This window comes from Chiloscyllium punctatum, chromosome 11, assembly GCF_047496795.1.
Source record: "Chiloscyllium punctatum isolate Juve2018m chromosome 11, sChiPun1.3, whole genome shotgun sequence".
Lineage (NCBI taxonomy): Eukaryota > Metazoa > Chordata > Chondrichthyes > Orectolobiformes > Hemiscylliidae > Chiloscyllium > Chiloscyllium punctatum.
Window position 1 is genome coordinate 115,108,245 of NC_092749.1, and position 23,279 is coordinate 115,131,523.

At 40.6% G+C, this 23,279-nt stretch overlaps 2 protein-coding genes across 4 annotated transcripts in view; one reads left to right on the plus strand and one right to left on the minus strand.

Moving 5' to 3' along the window:
* Positions 1-495: 495 nt before the first annotated feature.
* LOC140483370 (malate dehydrogenase, cytoplasmic-like) lies at positions 496-19,757 on the minus strand. The gene is made up of 9 exons (XM_072581584.1): positions 19,653-19,757; positions 15,835-15,933; positions 14,964-15,060; positions 13,554-13,729; positions 9,427-9,549; positions 8,020-8,196; positions 5,656-5,769; positions 2,202-2,291; positions 496-817 (listed from the first exon to the last, which is right to left on the minus strand). Exons 1-9 carry the CDS (start codon positions 19,653-19,655, stop codon positions 692-694), a joined length of 1,005 nt encoding a protein of 334 aa, XP_072437685.1. The 5' UTR covers positions 19,656-19,757; the 3' UTR covers positions 496-691.
* A 334-nt stretch (positions 19,758-20,091) lies between these two features.
* wdpcp (WD repeat containing planar cell polarity effector) overlaps positions 20,092-23,279 on the plus strand; it is a 143,061-nt gene continuing 139,873 nt past the window's right edge. Inside the window, exon 1 of one of the 3 annotated variants that reach the window (XM_072581588.1) lies at positions 20,092-20,161. The gene's annotated coding sequence lies outside the window, so the exon portion shown is untranslated. Of the gene's footprint in view, positions 20,196-23,279 lie in introns of all 3 variants that reach the window. The other 2 variants (XM_072581585.1, XM_072581586.1) reach the window with 2 other exon arrangements.

Consider the following 23,279-nt stretch of genomic DNA (forward strand, 5'->3'; position numbering starts at 1 on the left):
TTCCACAGATCTAGCCAGAGTAAGGCAAATCTGAAATGTAAAGTGTTTCCCTATCTCATGACGTTACCTATCTTGCTGTGTATTTCCAGAGTCTTTTGTTTCATTTCAAAAGTTGCAGTTTATTGTTTCCAGATAAATATACTCTCACCAACGTTCCAAAGTGGGGGGTGAAAAAAAACCTTCACTTAAGAATTTTCAGGTTCTGGAGGAACCGGACAAGATTCACAGGGAACCAACTACAGAAAACTGCAGAATCACACTACAATGGTGTCATGGTGATGTTCTATAACATTTGCAGAGTGTTACAAACTGTGCAGTTTGAGGCCAAATTATTTTTGTAAAGCAACTCCACTGGAAGATTGATTGAAAGCAGTAATTAAAATATGCAAGGAGAACCCATGTAGTGAATACCAGGTATTTTTCTCCAGGTCTCTTGTAATTTTTAACCAGATACTGGTGCAAAACTGCTCAAGGAATGCAAAAACAAAATGGATGTTACTGGCATGTATTTTATTATGTTTATACCTTCCCTACCTAGTACAATAATGCATACTCACTGAATATTAATCGTGACAATGCAGCACAAATTTCTTTGTGAGATTATGTAGATAACAGAATCAAAACAGGTTGATTCATTTTACCACCAACACGGAACATACAGTGATTACAGTATTTAGGTTAGACAGTCTTCTCAAATACTTGACAGAAACTCAGAGGCTGTTTCTTTCTCCTCAAGCAGCTCTTTGGCAGTAACTTTCAGCTTTTCACAGGAGAAGTCACTGATTTTCAGACATTGCACAATACCCCAAGTTTTATTCTGGAACAAAAGGCAGATGATTAGTAAACCCTATTTAAAGACAATAAAAAATATTTCATACAGTATCTCTAAAATCAGCCACTGTGCAGTTATGATACTTTTTTCCCTTTGTTCTTTCATGGGATCTGGGAACCTTGGCAAGGCTGGCATTTGTTGCTCATCTGAAACTGCACTTGAACTGAGTGGCCAGTTGGCCATTTCAGAGGGAAGCTAAAATGTCAGCCAAATTGCTGTGGGTCTGAAGTTATACGTGGGCCAGACTGGTAAAGATAGAAGATTTCCCTCCCTAAAGGATTTTTAGAACACTCGTTAATTTTTCATCATCTTTGTTCTTTATCATTTTTAGATTGCAGTTGTAAACTCAGTTGATGACAACCATTGGACTGTGAACTTCAGGCGCTTCCTTTAAAAAAAACTAAACCAATACGTTTGTTCAGGAGGCCAGCCTGGAAGGTAACTGCATAATGATTCCTGTTTACAGAGAAAAATCTATAAACATTTCAGTTGGTGGATGAATTATGATCATCAGATGTTTGGATATAGACTAATGCTAGTCAGTCTGACAAAGAGAAACCAAAGCTTGAATTGCTTTTGAATTGTGATTTAGTCAGAAGGATTGAGCCGGTGAAAGATTTAATTACTCGATGGATGTCCTCTTATTATCAAGATATTGGAAGTCTGGAGAATAGATTTGCAGTTAAGTATAAAATGAATATTCTTGAACCTATTGGAAGATATTTATAGGCATCAGGGTCATCAGAAACCAAGCAAGATACAATCCTTTGTGTCTGAGATTACAGATCATGGAGTAAACATTAACCGTGTATACATCTTTTGAATTTGGGGAGGGACTAGAATCAAGGAAGATTGGGCTTAAGTCATAGATGTTAATTAGATTACCTTATTGCTCAACTTTGCTCTGCTAAAGATACAATATTATTAATTTGTTAAATCTCTTGAACCTATAAATCGGGTGTCTTGTATTGGTTTTTCAAAAAGTCTGTTTAGGTACCATTGGGGTCAGTTGAGGGTCATCAAGTATTTTAATTTTATTGTATTTCAAATACAGAGGTAGGGAGGCTGATTTCACTTGGTTGTCTGTGTTGTAACAAGGGAACTAGTCATCCAAATGGGAGTTTACAACATGTCTCACAGTCACTACTTGATTAGTTTTCAGTTTCGATGTTATGAATGGAATCTAAATTCATCAAGTTGCTGCTGTACGGAGTCCCTGGAACATTTGCCTGGGGTTCGGAATGACTAAATTATTGATGTGAATACTTCATGTCCATCTGCCCCCATGAAATATTTAATTAAAACAGATGAAATATCCAAATGGTGCAGAGACATTTAACAAAGGGCAACATGTTGCTTAACAGCTTACCTTGATTTGCACTGGGAACGAAAAAACCAGGTCATTGGGAACACCATATGGGTTTCCATCAGAAATCACTCCCATGGAAACCCATTCATCCTGTACAAAACAAAAAGTCAGATAAAACAAAAAACTGCAGAGCTCAACTCACAGAGAAAGCAGAGTTAACATTTCAAGCCCACTGACCCTTCTTCAGAAGGTGAAGGAAGAATCAGCGTTTCCTACCTACCGAGTGTGGCTATATTCAGATGCGGGTGTGTGCATGTGGCATGTGCCGTGCACGTGTATGGATGGGTTGCAGGAACAGCCAAAGCGATGGGGACGTAAAAGTAAAGGCTGAGGTTAGCACAGTAGATAAGGGGAGCAAGTCTAACAGTCAAAACAGAGAAGAGTTTGGCAAAGAACGAGGTAAGACTGAAATTAAACTTCATTTACTCCATGCTAGAGGTCTGACAGGGAAGATTGAACATAGAAAGTCCCATGTTGCTAACCACGCCCTATTAAATGATTTGGATGTGAGCATAGGAGGTAGGTTAGCTAGTTTGCAGATGACACCAAAATAGGTGGTGGTGTAGTGGACTGGTGGTTATCTCAGTACAGCTGTTTGCAGGTAAAGGGATGTCTGGCAAGTGAGAAAGAATTCAAAGGGGTTAGGTTCCTGTTAGAGTGATGGGTAAGGCTGGTGGGTGTTGGAAATAATGAATGGGGACAGATATTGAGCTTCTGGTCAAGAATACGATAGTGGTGTATATCAGGTACAGACAACTGGGATCAAGTGAATCTCTTGAAAAGTATAAGGGGAGTAGGGGCATTCTTAAGAGGGAAATCAGGAGACCAAAGAAGGACACAAGATAACTTTGGCAGATAAGGTTAAGGATAATCCAAAACAGATTCTACATGTATATTAAGGGCAAAAGACTAACTAGGAAGAGAATAGAGCCCCTTAAAGATCAACGAGGTCACCTACGTGTGGAACTACAGGCGACGGGAAGAGCAACTAAACAAATATTTTGCTTCAGCATTTACTGTAGAGAAAGTCATGGAAGCTTGGGGAAATGAATATTGATGTCTTGAAAACAGTCCATATTACAGAAGAGGCGTCAGAGATCTTAAAGTATAAGAGGTAGATAAAATCTCTAGGACCTAATCAAATATATCCAATGATATTGGGGAAAGCTGGGAAAGAAATTGCAGTGCCCCTAGCAGAGATATTTTTATCATCGACAGCCACAGGTGAAGTGTCAGAAGACTGGAGGTTGGTTACTGATGTGCCTTTAAGAAAGGCTATAGGCAAATGCCCGGGAACTATAAACCAGTGAGACTAATGTTAGCAGTGGGCAAGTTGTTGGAAGGGATTCTGAGGGACAGAATTTACATCCATTTGGAGAGACAAGGACTAATTTAGGGAAAGTTAGCATGATTCTTGTGTGGGAAATCATGTCTCGCAAAGCTTGATTAAGTTTCTTGAGGATGTGACGAAGATGATAGATTAGGGCAGAGCGGTAACGTTGTCCACACAGACTTTAGTGAAGGCTTTGACAAAGTTCTGCATGGTAGACTAGTTAGTAAAGTTGCGAGCGTGGTGCTGGAAAAGTACAGCAGGTCAGGCAGCCTCCGAGGAGCAGGAGAGTCGATGTTTTAGGCATAAGCTCTTCATCAGGAATGAGGCTAATGAAGGGCTTATGCCCGAAACGTCAATTCTCCTGCTCCTCGGACGCTGCCTGACTGGCTGTGCTTTTCCAGCACCACACTCTTGACTCTGATCTGCAGTCCTCAGTTTCTCCAATTTAGTAAAAGGAGATCATGTGGGTTTCAGGGAGAACTTGCAAACTGGATACAAAATTGATTTGCTGGTAGGTGACGGAGGGTTGTTTCTTGGACTGGAAGCCAGTGACCAATGTTCCACAGGAATCGGTGCTGTGTCCATTGTTTTTGGTTGTTTATATAAACAATTTGGATGAGAATATAGGAAGCACGGTTAATAAGTTTGTGGATGACACCAAAATTGGTGGTATACAGAGGAACCTTGATTATCTGACTATCAGTTATCCGAAGATGATCTCAAGGTCCCGATAGAACCTTTAGATCAAAGATGTATTTCCAACACTGATCACGTCTTTTGTTTACAGTGATTAAAAGTGAACTTTGTTTACTGAAATGCTGCCAAGAGCAGTCCTGAGCATCGATGGGAGCCCAGGCACACAGTCTCCAAATGACTGATCTCCCGCCCTCTCTCTCTTCCCCCACACTTTCCATGGAGTTCAACACAGGGGTATACCCTAAACCTCCACTCCCCAGATAATCTCTTCACATTGTTCATTGAAAATTGGGTAACAGGTAGACAGGGTCATACAGAAGGCACACTTGCCTTCATTGCTCAGACCAGAGTTTAGGAACAAAACCACAAATTGCTGGAAATGCTGAGCAGATCTGGCAGCATCTGTGGAGAGAAAATCAGACTTAATGTTTTGGGTCCAGTGACCCTTCCTCAGAACTGGGTATAGGAGTTGGGACACATGTTGTGGTTGTACAGGATGTTGGAGGGGCCACTTTTGGAGTACTGTGCGCAGTACTGTCTGCCTTGCAAAAGGAAGGATATTAAATTGGAGAGGATGCAAAGATACACTAGGATATTACTGGGACTGGAGGGTTGGAGTTATAAGAACAGACTGGATAAGCAGAGACGTTTTTTCACTGGAGCGTGGGGAGGTTGAGGGGGTCATCTTTTAGAGGTTAATAAAATCATGAGAGGCATAGATAAGGTGAATAGCAAAGTGTTGGGAAGTTAAAAACTAGAGGGCATAATTTTAAAGTGAGAGGGGGAAGATTTAAGAAAGGACGTGAGCAGCAACCTTTTCCATACAAAGGATGATTCCTTTGTGGAATGAACTGCCAGAGAAAATGGAAGATGCAGGTAGCTACAACATTTGAAAGTCATTTGGACAGGTACATGAATAGGAAAGATTTAGAGAGATACGGGCCAAAGGTAGGCAAACATGACTAGTTTAGTTTGGGAAAGGTGATCGGCATGGACAAGTTGAACCGAAGGGTCGGTTTCCTTTATGACTGTTTTACAAAGCAACAGGATTAGATTTTACAATGCACAGGAATAATGAAGGGTTCCTGATGAAGGGCTTATGCCCGAAATGTCGATTCTGCTGCTCCTCGGATGCTGCCTGACCTGCTGTGCTTTTCCAGCACCACTCTCTCGACTCTGATCTCCAGCATCTGCAGTCAGCATGGAAACTTACTTTCCCTATGGGAGTAATGTGTGCATTGATACCCATGTAGCAAGGCATAAACTGGGGAATAAACTTGTTAGTTAGTGTGGGTGGAAGCAGAAAATAAACCATCTAAACAGAGACGGAGCATTTTAAATGGATGGCATATCCAACAGATCATTCAATCCTAGGAGACAGAGTTAGTGTAAAGGTAGCCAAGTTCAAGTAATTCATTAACATACCTCAGCAGTACCAAACCAGAGGGTCCTCATGTGATCAGAAATGGCCTTAGCAGCAGACATTGCACTTGAGAGTTTCCGTGCCTTAATCACTGCAGCTCCACGCTGCTGCACAGTCTGTTGGCAGAGGGAAAAAAAGTTTAGTTTTCCAACTGGTTACATGCAGCAGGTTGTGTGCAATGCTAGGAATCGCTTTCTTCTTCTTCACTCCTTCTGGGAAGTTTTGCTGGGCTGTGGTAATGCTGGGGCACTTCACAATGTCTACCATAAGAAACTAAATTCCCGCCTCAGGCGACTGACTGTGTGGAGTTTGCACATTCTCCCCGTGTCTGCGTGGGTTTCCTCCGGGTGCTCCGGTTTCCTCCCACAGTCCAAAAATGTGCAGGTCAGGTGAATTGGCCGTGCTAAATTGCCCGTAGTGCTAGGTGAAGAGGTAAATGTAGGGGAAGGGGTGCGGGTGGGTGCGCTTCGGCAGACCGGTGAATCTAATCTAATCATTTTGTGGGCGGCACGGTGGCACAGTGGTTAGCACTGCTGCCTCACAGCGCCAGAGACCCGGGTTCAATTCCCGCCTCAGGCGACTCTGTGTGGAGTTTGCACATTCTCCCTGTGTCTGCGTGGGTTTCCTCCGGGTGCTCCGGTTTCCTCCCACACTCCAAAGATGTGCAGGTCAGGTGAATTGGCCATGCTATATTGCCCGTAGTGTTCGGTAAGGGGTAGATGTAGGGGTATGGGTGGGTTGCGCTTCGGCGGGGCGGTGTGGACTTGTTGGGCCGAAGGGCCTGTTTCCACACTGTAAGTAATCTAATCTAATCTAAATACATGCAAGTCTATGAACAACAGAGAAAACAACTAGATGGCAACAAATATTTAGAAAACTATCAAAAGTAAGCACAGGAAATAATTTCACACAAGTGTTTGTGAACTGTACATTTTTTAAAACAAAGAAGCTCAAGCCTGACATCGAAATGAGTAATTTGAAATTAAGCCACAAACAAACTGTGGTTCAAAACAATCAATCAACCTCAGATGAATGGACAATGTCACATGAACAAAACATTAGCAACATACAGTTACAAATACATGAAGGCAACAATGTTGAGAGATCTGATAAAAACCATTTGGTGCTCTAGTTAAAATCAAAATGCAAAATCTGTCCCATAACGTGTTTCTGGACAGAAGGAAACATCGTTATTTAAGTTATTCATTTTTCATGACCTCTGGGAAGACGTTTGCTGCATTTAGTGTCGCATTCAAAGAACAGATTGCAGTTTCTGTTCAGTCACAGAATTCAATGCAAATGTAAAATGAACATGTTCACCGAGCTGGGAATTTGGTTTGCAGATGTTTTGTCCCCTTCCTAGGTGACATCCTGTGTGCTGTGGAGCTGTTTGTGAAACATTGCTGCATTGTGTTGGTTGGAATTTAAAGTGAACATTTAGCTGACACAGCTTAGTAAATGTAGAGTGCTTTGGTTAATGGTACTTCTAAATATCCTTTGCCTGAGAAAACACAGTTCTGGCATGGTTTCCGATGTCCTTCATCTGTTCAGAAATCAATGGGAATATTCCTTAGCTCTCCCCAATTCCAATTTCTTAAGTTACACACAAATACGAGTCAGTAACTGTCAAAATGAAATAAATATTGCCCAGAATGCTTAACAGTTTGAAATATTCAAAGAGTTGATGAAGGGCTTATGCCAGAAACGTCGATTCTCCTGCTCCTCGGATGTTGCCTGAGCTGCTGTGCTTTTCCAGCACAACACAACTGATCTCCAGCACCTGCAATCCTCACTTTCTCCCAATATTTGAAGGGGTGGCAAAAGAAGGCAAGAGGGATAATGCTTCATGTGGAGACGTGAAGCATTAACTGTAGCTCTCCAGCACTGCTGGCAGATCGGTTGAGTATTTCTGACATTCTTTGACGATTCCAACATTTGCAGCATTTTTGCTTTTGCAGTCAAAATAAGATTTTTTTTGTGCCAAGTTTAGAATGATACAGATTAGGAAGGCAGCCATCTTAGATCCTATACTATACTGAGTTACCAGTATCAGGTACACATTCACACAAATAATACTTAGTGAAAGACAAAACAGATTTCAGCTGTTAAGACCAATGCAGGTGGCCAACTGACATCTCCCGTCAAATACAACAACGACCACCTTAGGGACAGTCTGGCAAGATTATTCAATGGGAGATCAAAACCTTGCTCTGCAAAAAATAACCCAGTCATAAAACTGACAGTGCTGTGGATATTAAGTAAAATTCAACGGAGTGAATGCGTGTCTTTGAAAAACCACAAAAAGAAATTGAACTTGGAAGGTCTTCACAATAAACATTATGAAAATGAGTTCTGAAGTTACTTACAGTGATAAAGTCACCCTTCAGCCAGTTATCATCCTTAACAGCATCATAGATACTCATTTCCTTCCCTTTAACTTTGACAGTAGCATGAGTAACATCTGGATACTGAGTTGAAGAATGATTGCCCCAGATGATAACATTCTTCACATCACTGGAAGGCACTCCCAGTTTGAATGCAATCTAAATGCAAAGCTTAATTTGTAATAAATCCAGTTAAAGAGAAGAAACAATTTACTTAAATAAACAAAGATAAATTATTCTGTAATCTTTAAATTATTTATCATACTGCTTATTTGGTCTAAATTCAATCTCAGATTCAAATTCATCTAGCACAGAAAAGCCCTTTGGCCTAGAGTCTGCACCAACTTAACCACCATTAAAAGGGCACTAATCCCAATTTTCTACACTTGTCCTATATCTGTTAGTGTTGTGATATTCAAAGTGCCCATCCAAATTTTTTTTTCAAATAAAAGGTTGTAAGGTTTCCAGCCTCCATTACCTTCCCAGGCAATGCATTCCAGATTCCCACCACCTGCTGAGTGAAACTTTTTCTCCAAATCTCCTGGCTTTTACCCTAAAATTAGGGTGATCAACTTCTCAACCAAGGGTGAGCAGATGCTCTCTATTCACCCTGTCCATACCCCTCAATCTTATACACTTCAATCATGTACCTCCCTCAGTCTTTCCTGCTCGAAAGAAAACAATCCAAGTTTATCTAGTTTCTCTTCATAGCATAATTGTTCCATCCAAGGCAACATCCTGGTGAATCCCTTCCGTAGCCGCTCATCCTTCCTGTTGTGAGGTGACTAGAATGCACACACTACTCCAGCTGTGACCTGACCAATACACTGTACAACTCCAACATTACCTCCTTGCTCTTATATTCTATGCCATACTGATGAAAGCAGATGTCCCATTTGCCTCCTGAACTATCCTGTTGACGTGCTCTGCTGATTTCAGGGATCTGTGAACAATTACCCCAAGATCCCTCTGTTCCAAGCTACAGAGTGTCCTACCAATCATTAAATACTCGTTTCTTCTGCCAAACGTTACCTCACATTTATCAAGGTTAAACACCATTTGCCTATCTCAACATCGTCCTGTAATCTAAAATCACCTTCACTAACTCATCACTTTTTGGAAATCTGCAAACTGTTCTACCACAGACAACATTCAAATTGTTAATACCATCTAGGAGATTACTTCAAAATGACGACCAACCTTGTACAAAATTAACAGACAGTGAGGTTTTGCCTTTGTCCATATAATCAGAAACTTTTCCAAAGATTAAAAGCAGGACTGTAGACATTTGAATATTGGCAAGTTATAAAATGTAAATGTAGAGACAACCCCCCACCCTAAGTGAAGCTCTCCAACAAGCCTCATTTTAAAAGCAGAGTTTAGACATACCTGAGCTTTTGCTCGGTTATGATCTAAGCGAGTCAGGCAAGAGAAGTTCTCTTTCGGAATGGATGGGGCACACTTAATTGCAGTCAAACAATTGGTATTGGCTGGGTTGCCCACAACAAGAACCTGCAAGAAATAATTTGATTTATTATACAGTACCAGTAAAAAAATCCAGTAAGATAGACAGTAACCACATGATTTGTTTCATCAGGCCAAATGTGACACATACATTGTAGATTTTGGCAAAATGAGGAGCAAAGGACTTGCACATGTTTTGACTGCAGGTTAAATGATTCCTTTCTTGGAAACAGTTGGAAGTTTGTGGTTTGCAGCTTTTTGCTACCTTGCCTACAAACCTGACCTTAGAACATATTGGCACTTCTCAGCTCTATAAAGATTACACATCCCCCAAATGAGGTGAATGAAACAATTCTTTTAAAACAATATTTTTAAAATATTTACAATATTTTAAAAAACGTGACCTAATAGTACTTTTGTAAATTTAACTCTTTTGGAAATACATCAGTTTTTTTTTAGGTCTTGCTGTACTAGACATAGACCTTAACATCTTGTACAAGTTAACAAATATCTTTTCCTACAGAGTGGCCTTGAGCAAGCAGGTGTATTGATGCTAGTAGGTATCTAAATTTAATAGACAAGCATATGACATATTTCAAGAAGTTTACTCAAATTTAAGTGGTTAAAAAGGGACTCACAGGTGGCTTATTAGATTAATACCTGGGAAGAGATCACCTTATAATGAAATTATGGAATTCAGAAGAGCATGGGGTGATTTGAATAAAGTTTATAAGGTCCTGAATAGACCTGACAATCTGGAAGAGGAAAGAACAAGGAACACTGAAGACATGGGTCAACCTTTTAACATTGAAACATAGAAAATAGGAGCAAGAGGAGACCATTCAGCCCTTCAAGCCTGCTCTGCCATTCACCACGTTCGCTGCTGATCTGACTCGACAGCCTACTCAAGGTCACTGAGTAGGAAAAGCCTAATCCTGCTTTCTCTCCATAACTTTTGAACACTTTGCCCCAAGTGCTATATCTAGCTGCCTCTTGAATACATTCATCTTGGTATCAACTACTTCCTGTGGTAATGAATTCCACAGGCTCACCATGTTTGGTTGAAGAAATCTCTCATCTCCAGCCTAAATGATCTACCCCAAATCCTCAGACTGTTACCTGTGGTTCTGGACCCACCCACCACTGGGAACATCCTCCCTGCATCTACCCTGTCTAGTCCTGTTTGAATTTTACAAGTCTCTATGAGATCCTCCTTCATTCATCTGGACTCCAGCAAAAGTAATCCTAACCTAGTCAATCTCTCCTCATACATCGGTCCTGCCAATCTCTCCTCATACATCGGTCCTGCCACCCCTAGAATCAGTCTTGTTAAGTTTCACTGCTCTCCCTCGAGAACAAGAGAGCATCCTTCCTCAGAAAAGCAGACTAAAATTGCACACAATACTCTAGGTATGGCCTCATGAAGGCCCTGTATAACTGAAACAACACACCCCTGCTCCTGTACTCGATACCTCTCAACGAAGGCCAACATACCATTTACCTTCTTTACTACCTGTTGCACCTGCATGCTTACCTTCAGCAACTGGTGCACAAGGACACCCCGGTCCCACTGCACACACCCCTCTCCCAATTTACAGCCAGATACTAATCTGCCTTCTTGTTTTTACTTCCAAAGTTAATAACCTCACATTTATCCAAATTGTACTGCATCTGCCATTGATTTGCCCACTCACCCAACTTGTCCAGATCATGCTGAGGGGATCTCCGCATCACATCACAGTTCACCCTCCCACACAAGTTGGTATCATCTGCAAACTTTGAAGTGTTACTTTTTGTTCCCTCATTTAATTCATTAATATATACTGTGAATAGCTGGGTTCCCAGCACTGATCCTTGTGGCACCGCATTAGTTACTGTCTGCTAATTTGAAACGGTCCCATTATTCCTTCTATTTCCTCTCTGCCAACCACTTTTTAAAAATCCATCTCAATACACTTCCCCAATCTTGTGTGTTTTACTCTTGCATAATAATCTCTTAAGTGGAACTTTGTCAAACACTTTCTGAAAGTCCAAACATACTACATCAATTTATTAGTTAGATCTCCACAGAATTCCAACAGATTTGTCAAATTTCTTTTAGATTAGATTCCCTACAGTGTGGAAACAGGCCCTTCGGCCCAACAAGTCCACACCAACCCTCTGAAGAGTAACCCACAAGAGACCCATTTCTCTCCAATTAATACACCTGACACTACGGGCAATTTAACACGGCCAATTCACCTGACCTGCACATCTTTGGACTGAGGGGGGGGAAACCGGAGCATCTGGAGAAACGCACACAGACACTGGGAGAATGTCTGTGTGGAGTTTGCACAGTCACCCAAGGCTGGAGTTAAACCTGGGTCCCTGGTGCTGTGAGGCAGTAGTGCTAACCACTGAGCCACCATGCCACCCCAAAATTCTACCATTTGCTGCCACAGGATTTGAACACAAGTTCCCATGACATGAGCCAAGTCCTAAAATTACTAAGCAAGTGACAACACCACTAGGCCATTGCCTCCCCACTTTCCCCTTCGTAAATCTATGCTGATGCTGCCACTGCTCTCCAAATGTTCTGCCAGAAACTCTTTGATAAAAAGGAATTTGTGAATTTTCCCCAAAATCGATATTAGCCTTACCGATAAGAGTCAGATGTACAGCATGGAAACAGAACCTTTCCCTGTTTTCTCTCGATCTCCCTTTTTGAATATTGAACATTAGCTACCCTCCAATCTGTAGGGACTGTAGAAGACTGAAGATGACCAATGCATCCACTATTTCTACAGCCACTTCCTTAAGTACGCCAGAATCTACTTTGGGGAAAAAAAGAGGAACTTTTCTCCCCCCCGAGATTTTGAAACTCCCTATTGAAGGTGGAGGAGGCAGAGTCATTACATATTTTTAAAGAATTGATCAATTTCCCTGCCTAACAAGAATCTGAAGCTAATGGAGGTAGATAGGAACATGGAATTTAGAACACAAGCAGATCAGCCACAGGCTTATCGAATAACAGAGAAGGTTTGAATGGCTGAATAGCCTACTTCTGCTCCTAGTTTAGATGATCTCTTTATTCAATTTTTTTTTCCATTGAATTACATAGTAATAAACTGCATCTGTCAACGACACACCAATTATATCTGTCCTTCTGAATCAAGGAAGCATCTATAGAGAAAATCTTAATATTTGACAAAAATGACCAGATGGTTCTGATGAAAGGTTACTGACATGAAGAGTTCACAGTTTCTCTCTAAGCAATTTGAGTTTATACTTCACAAATCCAACAATCAAGTGTTTTGGGACCTGTTACATTATTTCTGTCTCATTTATTTAATTTATTCATCTTATATTAAAATGAACTTGGCATGCTTTATTTCCAATCGTAATTGGATTGATTTATTTCAAACGTAGCTTCAGTCCCAAAAGTGATCCACGGAGTACCCCTCTCAATCTCATTCTAGTCTTTAAGACTTCAATCAGACCTTCTAAGCCAATTGTCTGCCCTCTGATATCAATTAGCCTATTTTCACTTTTGAAAACTCTTTCCACTAAGAACCATCAGGACAATCCAAGTATATAAATATTAATCTTTGTTTAAATAAGGTCTCTAACAAGTTATAATATCCAAATACAGAAATAAAAGTACAGTGGATGCTGGCTCTGAAATAAGCTCAAACATTCTCACAAAAGGTCATTAGCCTGAAATGCTTGCTTGATTCCTTTCCCCAGAGGTGATGCCAGAGGTGTTGAAAAGTTCTAGTATTTGCTTTCTACTTTCCAAACGCTCATTCACTGGACCCCTACATTAATCCTATGCCATCCAGTAGATTCCTATATTAACTCAATTTTTCTGACAGTTGGTGAGGTTTATAACTCCCAGGGTGTTTTGTTTAACAGCATTTTTTGATTTAGCTACTTCCTGTTCCTTAGGAACCTCTCCTGAATTTGGGAAGATTAAGAAGAAAATGGCAAAAAGTTACTAGTCCAAATCAAATACACAGTTACACATTCAGTATGAAGATGGTGGCATTTAACAAATTCCAAGGCTTTGTCACCTTGACTGACTTCTTGGCAAACTTGTCCAAAGAATATCCCTGGGATTTGAATATCTTGGCATTAGCTTGGAGCAGGTCCTTCCTTTCCATGCCCTCCCGTCTTGGCATGGAGCCCACCAGAATCGCAACATCAATGTCCTTGAAAGCTTCTTCCTCTTTGTCAGTTGCAATGATTTCTGCAAGGAACATATAAAGTAAGAGCAATATGATTGCTCACCATGCAGGGAGTTGAATCCCTGGAACCTCCCTCTTAACAGCATTGTAGACGTCCCTACACCCCAAGGCCTGCAGTAGTTCAAGGCAGCAACTCATCACGACCATTACCAGGGCAATTAGGCACAGGTGATGAATGCCGATTTAGATTGACGTCCCACCCCTCAGAAATTAATTTTTTAAAATGCACTCCTAACGTATTAAGCTACTTGAAGTAGAATTTCCAAAGTGTAATTCCAGGTTGGTTTGATTTGAGTTGAGAGGCCATAGAAAACAACGGCTGAATAGCTTATTTCTTGGAGGCTGTTGTACCATTCAATGAGATCACGGCTGAACATCAGTAACAAGTTACACGTTACAATTAGCTTCAGGGCCTTAGGGCCTGGGTAGGGAGAAAAAGTCATTTCCAACCCGAACTACCTTTCAGTGACAGCTGCAAGATGAGGTGTTAACAGGATTGTACATGTCCAAATTACCTATACTTACTTGACAATCAAAAATGAAGAATATTGACCAAGCATGGTCAGGGATGTGTGTCAGGAACATTTAAAAAGGGAAACAAAACTAAGAATTTTAAAAATAAAACCCACAGCTTTGATTCAGATGGTCTGTAACCCATGTTTAATGTATGGCAGATACCTTCTGACCTAATAGTTACAATCTGTTCCTAAGCTTGAACAGTTTTTTCTCTTCCAAATAAGCAGCTCCAGATTGTAATGTCACAAGAAAACACATAGTTTTTAGCTACTTGGCACAAGTAAATAAAAATCAACAAAAGCTGTGCATCAAATCTGTCTCGGTCAGCAGTTGTGAAATGCCGATGTGCAATGAATACTGATCGGACAATCACATCTGACCTTGTATTAAAGATCCATAAACATGGGACAATCATTGTACAAGAGTAATTCCAATGAATTACCTAATAGCCAAACAGATCTACAGTCAGAATTCAATCCCCAGTTGCACAATTAGTATTTAAAATTCTAGCTCTCACCGACTTTCAATTCAGCAAAATTTCAACTGACAGCTGAAACTATGGAGATGTCAACGTGAAGGAAGCTCAGATTAAATGTGCATTACACTAAATATGCATTTTACCAAGAGTTAAACAAGTTACTTCAAGTAGAAAAAAGGGAACGAAGAGCATAAACAAGACTCAATTTCAATTGGAAAGTAACATCCAGTTTAGCTACTTACCACAGACCAGTTGAAAAGCACAATCCCGGATTTCCATCACAACACCTTCTAGTACTGACATCATTGGTGCAATATCGAGCAGCACGAGGATGATGGGCTTTGGGAATTATATTAAAACATAATTCAGTACTACACTACATGGACACTTGGTCACTCCACATTACTCATTACACTTTAGAAGAATTATTTTACTTGGAGACAATACTCCTTTGGCATTTTTCAATGAGGATTCATGGTCCACACAAGAATGTGTGCATTTTTGTGTCAATGTGAAGGACACAAAAATGCACACATTCCTGTCTGTTTCAAGATAAACCTTTGAACACAAGGCAATTTCATAGCTGTGCAGGTAAGGAAGCTATTTCCAATTCTCACCCATTAACTGGTGCAATATTCTTAAGATTCAGTGACTACAGTGCCCCGGGTGAGGGGGAAATGCAAACAAATTTATAGCTTTGCCTTCCCTTTGAGGGGGTCGGTGTGGGAGAAAAAGCAAAAAGAAAACCATTACTTTGTGGTGGAAAAGCTGTCAACTGATTAACAGATTGCCAGCAGTAGATACACGTTCAGGTTCCCTGAACGCTGCAGAAACTAGCAATTCATCTGGGTCAATTTGCTTTATCTGATTACTGCCTTTTGTTCTCTCCTACTATTACCAAGCAGCTTCTTAAAAAAAATAAAATTTATGAACACTGTGCTGCTAGAGTCACACAGCATGGAAACAGACCCATTAGTCCAACTCATCCATATTAACCAAGTTTCCCAAACAAAACTAATTATTGCAACACTCCAGTATTTTAATAAAACAAATGAAAATATTGGATTGTTTAATCGACTGTTTATATATATTTTTAAATACAGTAAACATTACCTGGTCATTTCCAAAAACATCCCCCTTTGCAATGTTGTAGATAAGTGAATAGGCAATCTGACCAGCAGCACCGGTCACAAGAACTTTAATCGGCTCTGCCTGGAGAGAAATTGAACAATGGGAAACTGTGGATGATTCAGAGGCACATTAAAAAATTACATACGATTTTTCAAAGCTTACCCTATCTGTAGGTTCCAGTAAATTAAGCTTTCTTCCACCACTATATCCATTTCAAATAAACAATCTATTAAGCTTCAGTATTAGAGGCCTGACTTTATCTACAAGCGCAAAATGTTTACAAATATTTGTAAAAACTGAGTAATTAAACTCATCTGCAAATCTGTATTAGAATGAATTTCTGTGTAGCCACGCACATAAAAGAGGATTAAAGCTAACATAAAAGCTTGACGAATTTGCTTTGAAAACAACTCATATTCAAACCAGTGAAATTAATTTCTCTGAAAAACCATTCATTATTTTTAGGACCTTGAAACAAAATCACCATGTGTTAAAATAGAATGACTTAAAGATCACATTCTTATGAAGGAAACTGACCTTACATACAACAATGTGTTTTTTTTAGTAGCATTTCAGCAGCAACATTGTCCAAGGTCATTCGACAGACAGAGGAGACACTACTGGATCACATTACTCAAATTGTTTCATCACCAGCTCAGTGGAAAATATATCAACTCCACAATCCCATCCACTACCACACCCCACCTTTACAAAAATCTCCCCAATTAGTTGATATTCAGTATTGATTCGGTGTGGGGAGGGGTTTGGTCAGAGGAATGTTTCCACAGTCAAATTACAGGAGGACATGCAACGATATGCCTTAGTGAACCTTAAGGAAAAGAGAGATATGCTGTTTCTGCACAGTCTTTTGCTAAATCATGAAGTACCTTACTGCGCTCTTACTACATTTCCTCACATGACAAAGCTTGGATTTTTAGATTACATTCCCTACAATGGGGAAACAGGCCCTTCGGCCCAACAAATCCACACTGACCCTCTGAAGAGTAACCCACACAGACCCATTCCCCCTGACTAATGTACCTAACACTATGGGCAATTGTGGGGGGGGGGGGCAGGGGGTGAAAATGAGGAAACTGTTGAAGTCGACATTGATGCCCTGGGGTTGAAGTGTTCTGAGGCAGAAGATGAGGCGTTCTTCCTCCAGGTGTCTGGTGGTGAGGGAGCGGCGGTGAAGGAGGCCCAGGACCTCCATGTCCTCGGCAGAGTGGGAGGGGGAGTTGAAATGTTGGGCCACGGGGCGGTGTGGTTGATTGGTGCAGGTGTCCCGGAGATGTTCCCGAAAGCGCTCTGCTAGGAGGTGCCCAGTCTCCCCGATGTAGAGGAGACTGCATCGGGAGCAACAGATACAATAAATGATATTAGTGGATGTGCAAGTAAAACTTTGATGGGTGTGGAAGGTTCCTTTAGGGCCTTGGATAGAGGTGAGGGAGAAGGTGTGGGCGCAAGTTCCTGCGGTGGCAGGGAAGGTGCCAGGATGAGGGGGTGGGTTATAGGGGGGCATGGACCTGATCAGGTAGTCATGGAAGGAACGGACCAAGGATTGTTGATGGGAACAGTTCTTGCAGAAGGGAAGATGTTTTGGGGGAGGGAGGTCCATTTGGAGTTGGTAGAAGTGTTTAAGGATGATGTGTTGGATGTGGAAACTGGAGGGGTGGTAGGTGATGACAAGGGGGACTTTGTCTTTATTGCGTTGGGAAGAGGAGGGGGTTTAAGAGCAGTGGAATGGAAACCTGAGGTGATGCACAGAGGGCTGTCTGGCTGACAGAGGGAGGAAAAGCACGTTGCTCAAAATAGGTGAGCACCCGGGATGTTCACAAGTGTAATGTCTTTTCACCTGAGCAGAAGCAGCGGGTGAGTTGGGAGAATGGGATGAAGTTCTTGCAAGATACTGGGTGGGAGGTGGTGTAGTCCAGGTATTTATAGGAGTCTGTGGGTTGGTTGTAAACATCTGTCTGGAGACTGTCGCCAGAGACAGAGGTGGTGAGGTCGGTGTCCAAGATGGACCAAGTGAATTTGAGGGTGGGTGGAAGTTGCAGGTGAAATTGATGAACTGCTTCAGTTCAGCCCGGGTGCAGCGTCTTGCACCAATGCAGTCATCAATTTAACAGTAGAGGAGCTGGGGCCTCCTCCATTACTGCAATGAAGCACACCGCAAATTGGAGGGACACCAACTCATCTTCCGCCTGAACAGCCTGGAGAACTCAACACTGAGTTCCATTCCACCAACTGGATTCATTCCTCCCATTGACCTACCAGGTCGTACCGCTACCTGTCGTCACCTATCTCCACTATCCCGACTTGACTCCCCTGGCCCCACCGGCCCCTTTATCTGCAGCTCCCCATACACCCAACCCCAGACCTGAAGAAGGGTTACACATGAAATGTCGACTTCTCCACTTCCTAATGCTGCCTGGCTTGCTGTGTTCTTCCAGCCTCCTGCCTGTCTATCTTCAACTCACTGCCCACATAAAATTTTATTATGTGTGAATAGTACCAAATTGTAGAAACCGTATTGAAATTATTTCTGTAACCTGTAGGCAGTTGTGTTTTGAATATCAAGACTTGGTGCACCTTGATGGCGACATCCAAAATCAACTTTGACAAAAGAACCACAATAGTTACACAAAAAGAAACAAATCTTGAGGTCATTCCATTTCGACCACACCTTTATAACTCTCAGAAGAAATCTTCCATTGAAAGCAAGGTATACAATCAGAAATCATTTCATCCAAGCCTTACATAGGCCTTTCATTGTCTGAACTTCAAGACAATTATAGCCAGTTACAGTTAGAATCAAGATACAAATCTGACTCTGATCTCTTTGCTAACTAAACCGACATGCTTTTTGCTTCCTCCTTCAAAATAACTTCTCTAAATATCAAATTCTCTTCTAATGGGAAAAAAAATCTCAAGTCTATTGCCAGATTAACACTTCCTTTCTCAGTAAAAGGATCCTCCATTTAATAACATGTTCTACTTTGCTTAAGCATCCATGATTTTCAATCATTAGTTTCTCAAAAGATACACATTCTCAAAACTGATAGTCTAAAAACAACTCTGGAAATTCGACCCATTTAGCGTGCCATGCATCATCCTTCCAGTTAAAGTTAACCTACCTAGGCAATTCAGCAGAGTTGCAAATGGCACTGGACTTATCACCTGATTCACCAGTTGTACACCAGACTATTCCCACACACAAATTAAAAATTTGACCCCACCTGTATAACCCACTGTCCAAAGTCAGACAAAATAACCTTGTTTTCACATCCAGCAGATTTGAGAGGACCTTGTAGTATTCCTATTCATCTGACCTTGGAGGTGAATATTGTGCAACATCATATACAGAATCTAATTCTTAACTGAAGGTTAAATAGCACACATTAACCATCAACATTTCAGTGAAAGCTCAGAAACCCAATGTATTTTTAGTTTGGTGTTTTAGCTTGCAAGCTGAAACAAGCTATTTCACTTACTGAGCCAGAGGCAGCTATTACTAAATCATGAACTACCCATTAGTTAATGCCTACCTATCGCTGTGGCCTAGATATCTAGTTAAATTTTAAAAAGCTAAAGGTTTACAGTGAAGAAATAACACAAACTAGGTCCAAATTACATTGAGAAATATTGTATGCAATATACAACAGCAACCAAGACACTGACCATTGTACAGCAAATAATAGTTGACGTCTATAAGTACTGACCACTGAGGTGAATGTAAAACAGTGAGAGAGATACTGACCATCCTAAGCTCTACATAAAACAGTGAGACAGATACGAACCATTTTGCTGCTGCAGGTTGACCTTCGCTACTGTCTATCGACCGCCAAATGCTAGAAGACGGTCACATGACCGTACCACGTTAACCGCGCGTTGCGCCCTGGGCGATGTAGTCTTGTTTCCGTTGAAATAACGCTAACATCCCGATAGCTTCGAGACGGTCGGACTACAATATCCACCATGCATCGCGCCGTACGGCCGTCTCACACTCAATATCCCACCGCAAGGTGCACATCCGGTCATGGAGAGCAAACAGTGCCAATGCTCAATTGACCATCCCTATCACTTCCAAGGAGTAAAAGCAATTGGCGTTGGCATGAATTATTTATTATCTTTGTTATAATACTACATGTGGGCTTCGCGAACGGCTGGCTGTCTTCGCAAGGTGGTTATGATTTATATAACGGGTGGATGGATTGTAGACAGTCTGGGGAAAGGTGTGTTTCCGGCTGCCCCGGAAGGGATGATATAAGTGGTTGCTAAGAGACGGAGAGCAGTGCGGCTGTGTGAGGTAAAGGTCTCCTGGATAAAGGGTGTGGTCTGGAGTGAGTATAGGTTGTGCAGGTCCTGCACGCAGAGAGTTGTCAGAAATGGGTCTGGTATCTGCCGGGGGTCAAGGTCAGTGGAGCCCGGAAAGGTGACCTTCCCCTTCTCCTGGAAGCAGTTAATAACGGTCTCAGGTCCTCCGGCATGTCGCCGCGACCCCGTGGGGAAGCTGGTCCCCTCGAGGTGATGAAGAGCTTCGTCCCTCGATCACCGATAGCCTGGTCATGTACAAGGAGGATAGAATATCAGTCGTGATCTGAAACTGTTGAACCCGTTACTGATTACAGGACATTAAGTGCTTAATTGGAAACTGAAGTTCTGCCCACGATGTGCCCTCGTGGTTTTCTCCCACTATATTCTTCATCCTCTTCAATTACCCTGAAGTAATTGTTTAATGCGTGGATTTGTCTGGTTAGCACAATAGAGATATAACGTCATAGAGATGTACAGCATGGAAACAGACCCTTCGATCCAACCTGTCCATGCTGACCAGATATCCCAATCCAAGCTAGTGCCACCTGCCAGCACCTGGCTCATATTCTTCCAAACCCTTCCTATTCATATACCCATCCAAATGCCTCTTAAATGTTGCAATTGTACCAGCCTCCACCACATCCTCTGGCAGCTCATTCTATACATGTACCATCCTATGTATGAAAAAATTGCCCCTTAGGTCTCTTTTACATTTTTCCCCTCCACCCTAAACCTATGCCATCTAATTCTGGACTCCTTGACCTTGGGGGGGGGGGGAGACTTTGTCTATTTATCCTATCCTTGCCCCTCATAATTTTGTAAACCTCTATAAGGTCACCTCTCAGCCTCTGACGCTCCAGGGAAAACAGCCCCAGCCTGTTCAGCCTCTCCCTATAGCTCAAATATGAAACAATGTTTTTCACTATATCTTGATACATGTGGTAATAATAAATCAAATCACAGTTTTCTCAAGAGAAAAGTCATTGCTGTGGAAATCATGATCAACACAGCCTTCCAACTTAATGCTGGATTCTATGTGTTGGTAAACTTGTTAGAAATCTGGCCACTTAATTCCCTAATGCACAAATTGATGTTTTAAAAGAATAAATTGAAGTCTTTAATTAGAAGTAGCTAAATTTTTTTGAAAGTCTTTGCTTCCTGTATTAAGCATTGCGAACTGGAACAATATTTGAAACTAGTGATAATTCAAGCAGTAGCACTGATGTTGAAATACAATTATTCAGGGCTTTATTAGAATTGATGCACAGAACACACAGCCTGTAGTTTATTACAAATTTGTGTTTATACTCCAGCAGTTAATGAACAAAGCCTCGCCCTAACTCCTTAAATCATTCCCATAAGTCACAGGGAAGAGTTTTGCAATTTTGTATATTTTGTAGTCATATTCTATTCAGTTATATTTTATTTTTTCTTTTTGAGGAGTGATACATAACAGTGAATTTTAGTAATCCCACTTATTTAATATCTGATTGCCATGTCAGTTGAACAGGAGGAAGGGATGTTTTGTGAAGTAAAAAAAAACAGAGATAACTGGAGAAATTCTAGAGGTCCAAACTTGGTCTAAAGAAGAGTTACTGGACCAAAAATGTTGACCTTGCTTTCTGTCCACAGATGCTGCCAGACCTGCTGAATTTCTTCACCTATTTCTGTTTTTGTTTCAGATTTCAAGTATCCACAGTTCTTTGTTTAATATTCTATGTATTGTGGGATAGTTGGTAGCATCCTTACCTCGAGGCCAGAAGCTCCAAGTTCAAGTTCCCATCAGCACTTGCTAATTGTCTTTTGATAATGTCTGTTGAGTATTTATTTTTAAATTACTGCTTTAGGTTTAAAAAGAAGTAAATTGAATCTGAAAGTAGACTGGAAGGATACTAAGCTATAATGTCCATGCAGTATAATGATACTCTTTAATCAAAGATATTGTGAAATTTTAAATGTTTAGATTTGATTGAACTTGTTTTCTTGTTTTGAAATTGGATCTAAAGATATGGATTTTACATACTTCTTTTATACATAATTAGGCATCCTTTTTTAGAATGAAGTCTGGAGATTTTGTATTCTGTTTAAAAGTTTAAAATAAAATGCATAGCATCTCTGATCTATTGTTTAGAAGAAATATTTTAATGCATGCTAAAGATAGTTTGATTGGGTAATAAAGGATAGTGATATGGTTTCAACCATGCAAATAAAATCCAAAAATAATTCTGTTCCATCTGACTTTATCCATGTTTTTATTTGTGTAAAAACTATTAATGGCAATACAAAATCTGTAATAAAATCAACAAGTTACAGTTATTTATTGTACATTTTACTCTATTTTCTTAGTTTTCATAACAGGTGCTTAAGTTACAAAGGTTAACATATAGAGAGGGTTAAAAATATTTAATCATTCACAGTTATAGAGCATAGCCAATGAACCTTTGTTAATTTTGTACTGTACATGTCACTGCAGGACTAAACAAAGTGATTATTTTTCTGGTGCTTGCAGGGTGAGCAAAATACAGGATTTAAAGATTTTCTTTCTGAAAAATAAAACTGGTATATTTATAAAACAGAAATGCTTCAAATACACATCAGCTCCATAATTTCAAAAGAGAAAAGATTAGTTAACGTAGAAATCCTTTGTTAGAACTGTATCAACATGTTTGGTACATTTAGTGTTGAATATAGAAATATAGCAAGAGCATTAAAATAACTTGACAACAATGTAGGACAGGAAGCCAATCGGTATATTCCATCTTGACAATTAACAATGGAGCAGTATGTTGGTAGATTGAGTTGTGTATCAAGTCAGTTGAAAATTATGTTGTGCAAAGGCAAGGGAATAGTAACAAAGCATTGAGATGAAAAATAAGCAATGAATTGTAGGATGATGTAGTGTCTGATGTTCTAGGCCTGAACTTTTTCTGTTTATCTTTTAACAGTTTTCAGTCTGGCCATTGAATTTTGACAATCTATGTTTTGGCTAAACAATAGGAAAATCCTTTCAGTATTTTTTTGTCTTGAATGAATATGCAGTCTATCCTTTTTTTTAGTTGGTTGATTACTGGATCGTTCCATTAATGGTCCAGAATAGCTGCAGGTAAACT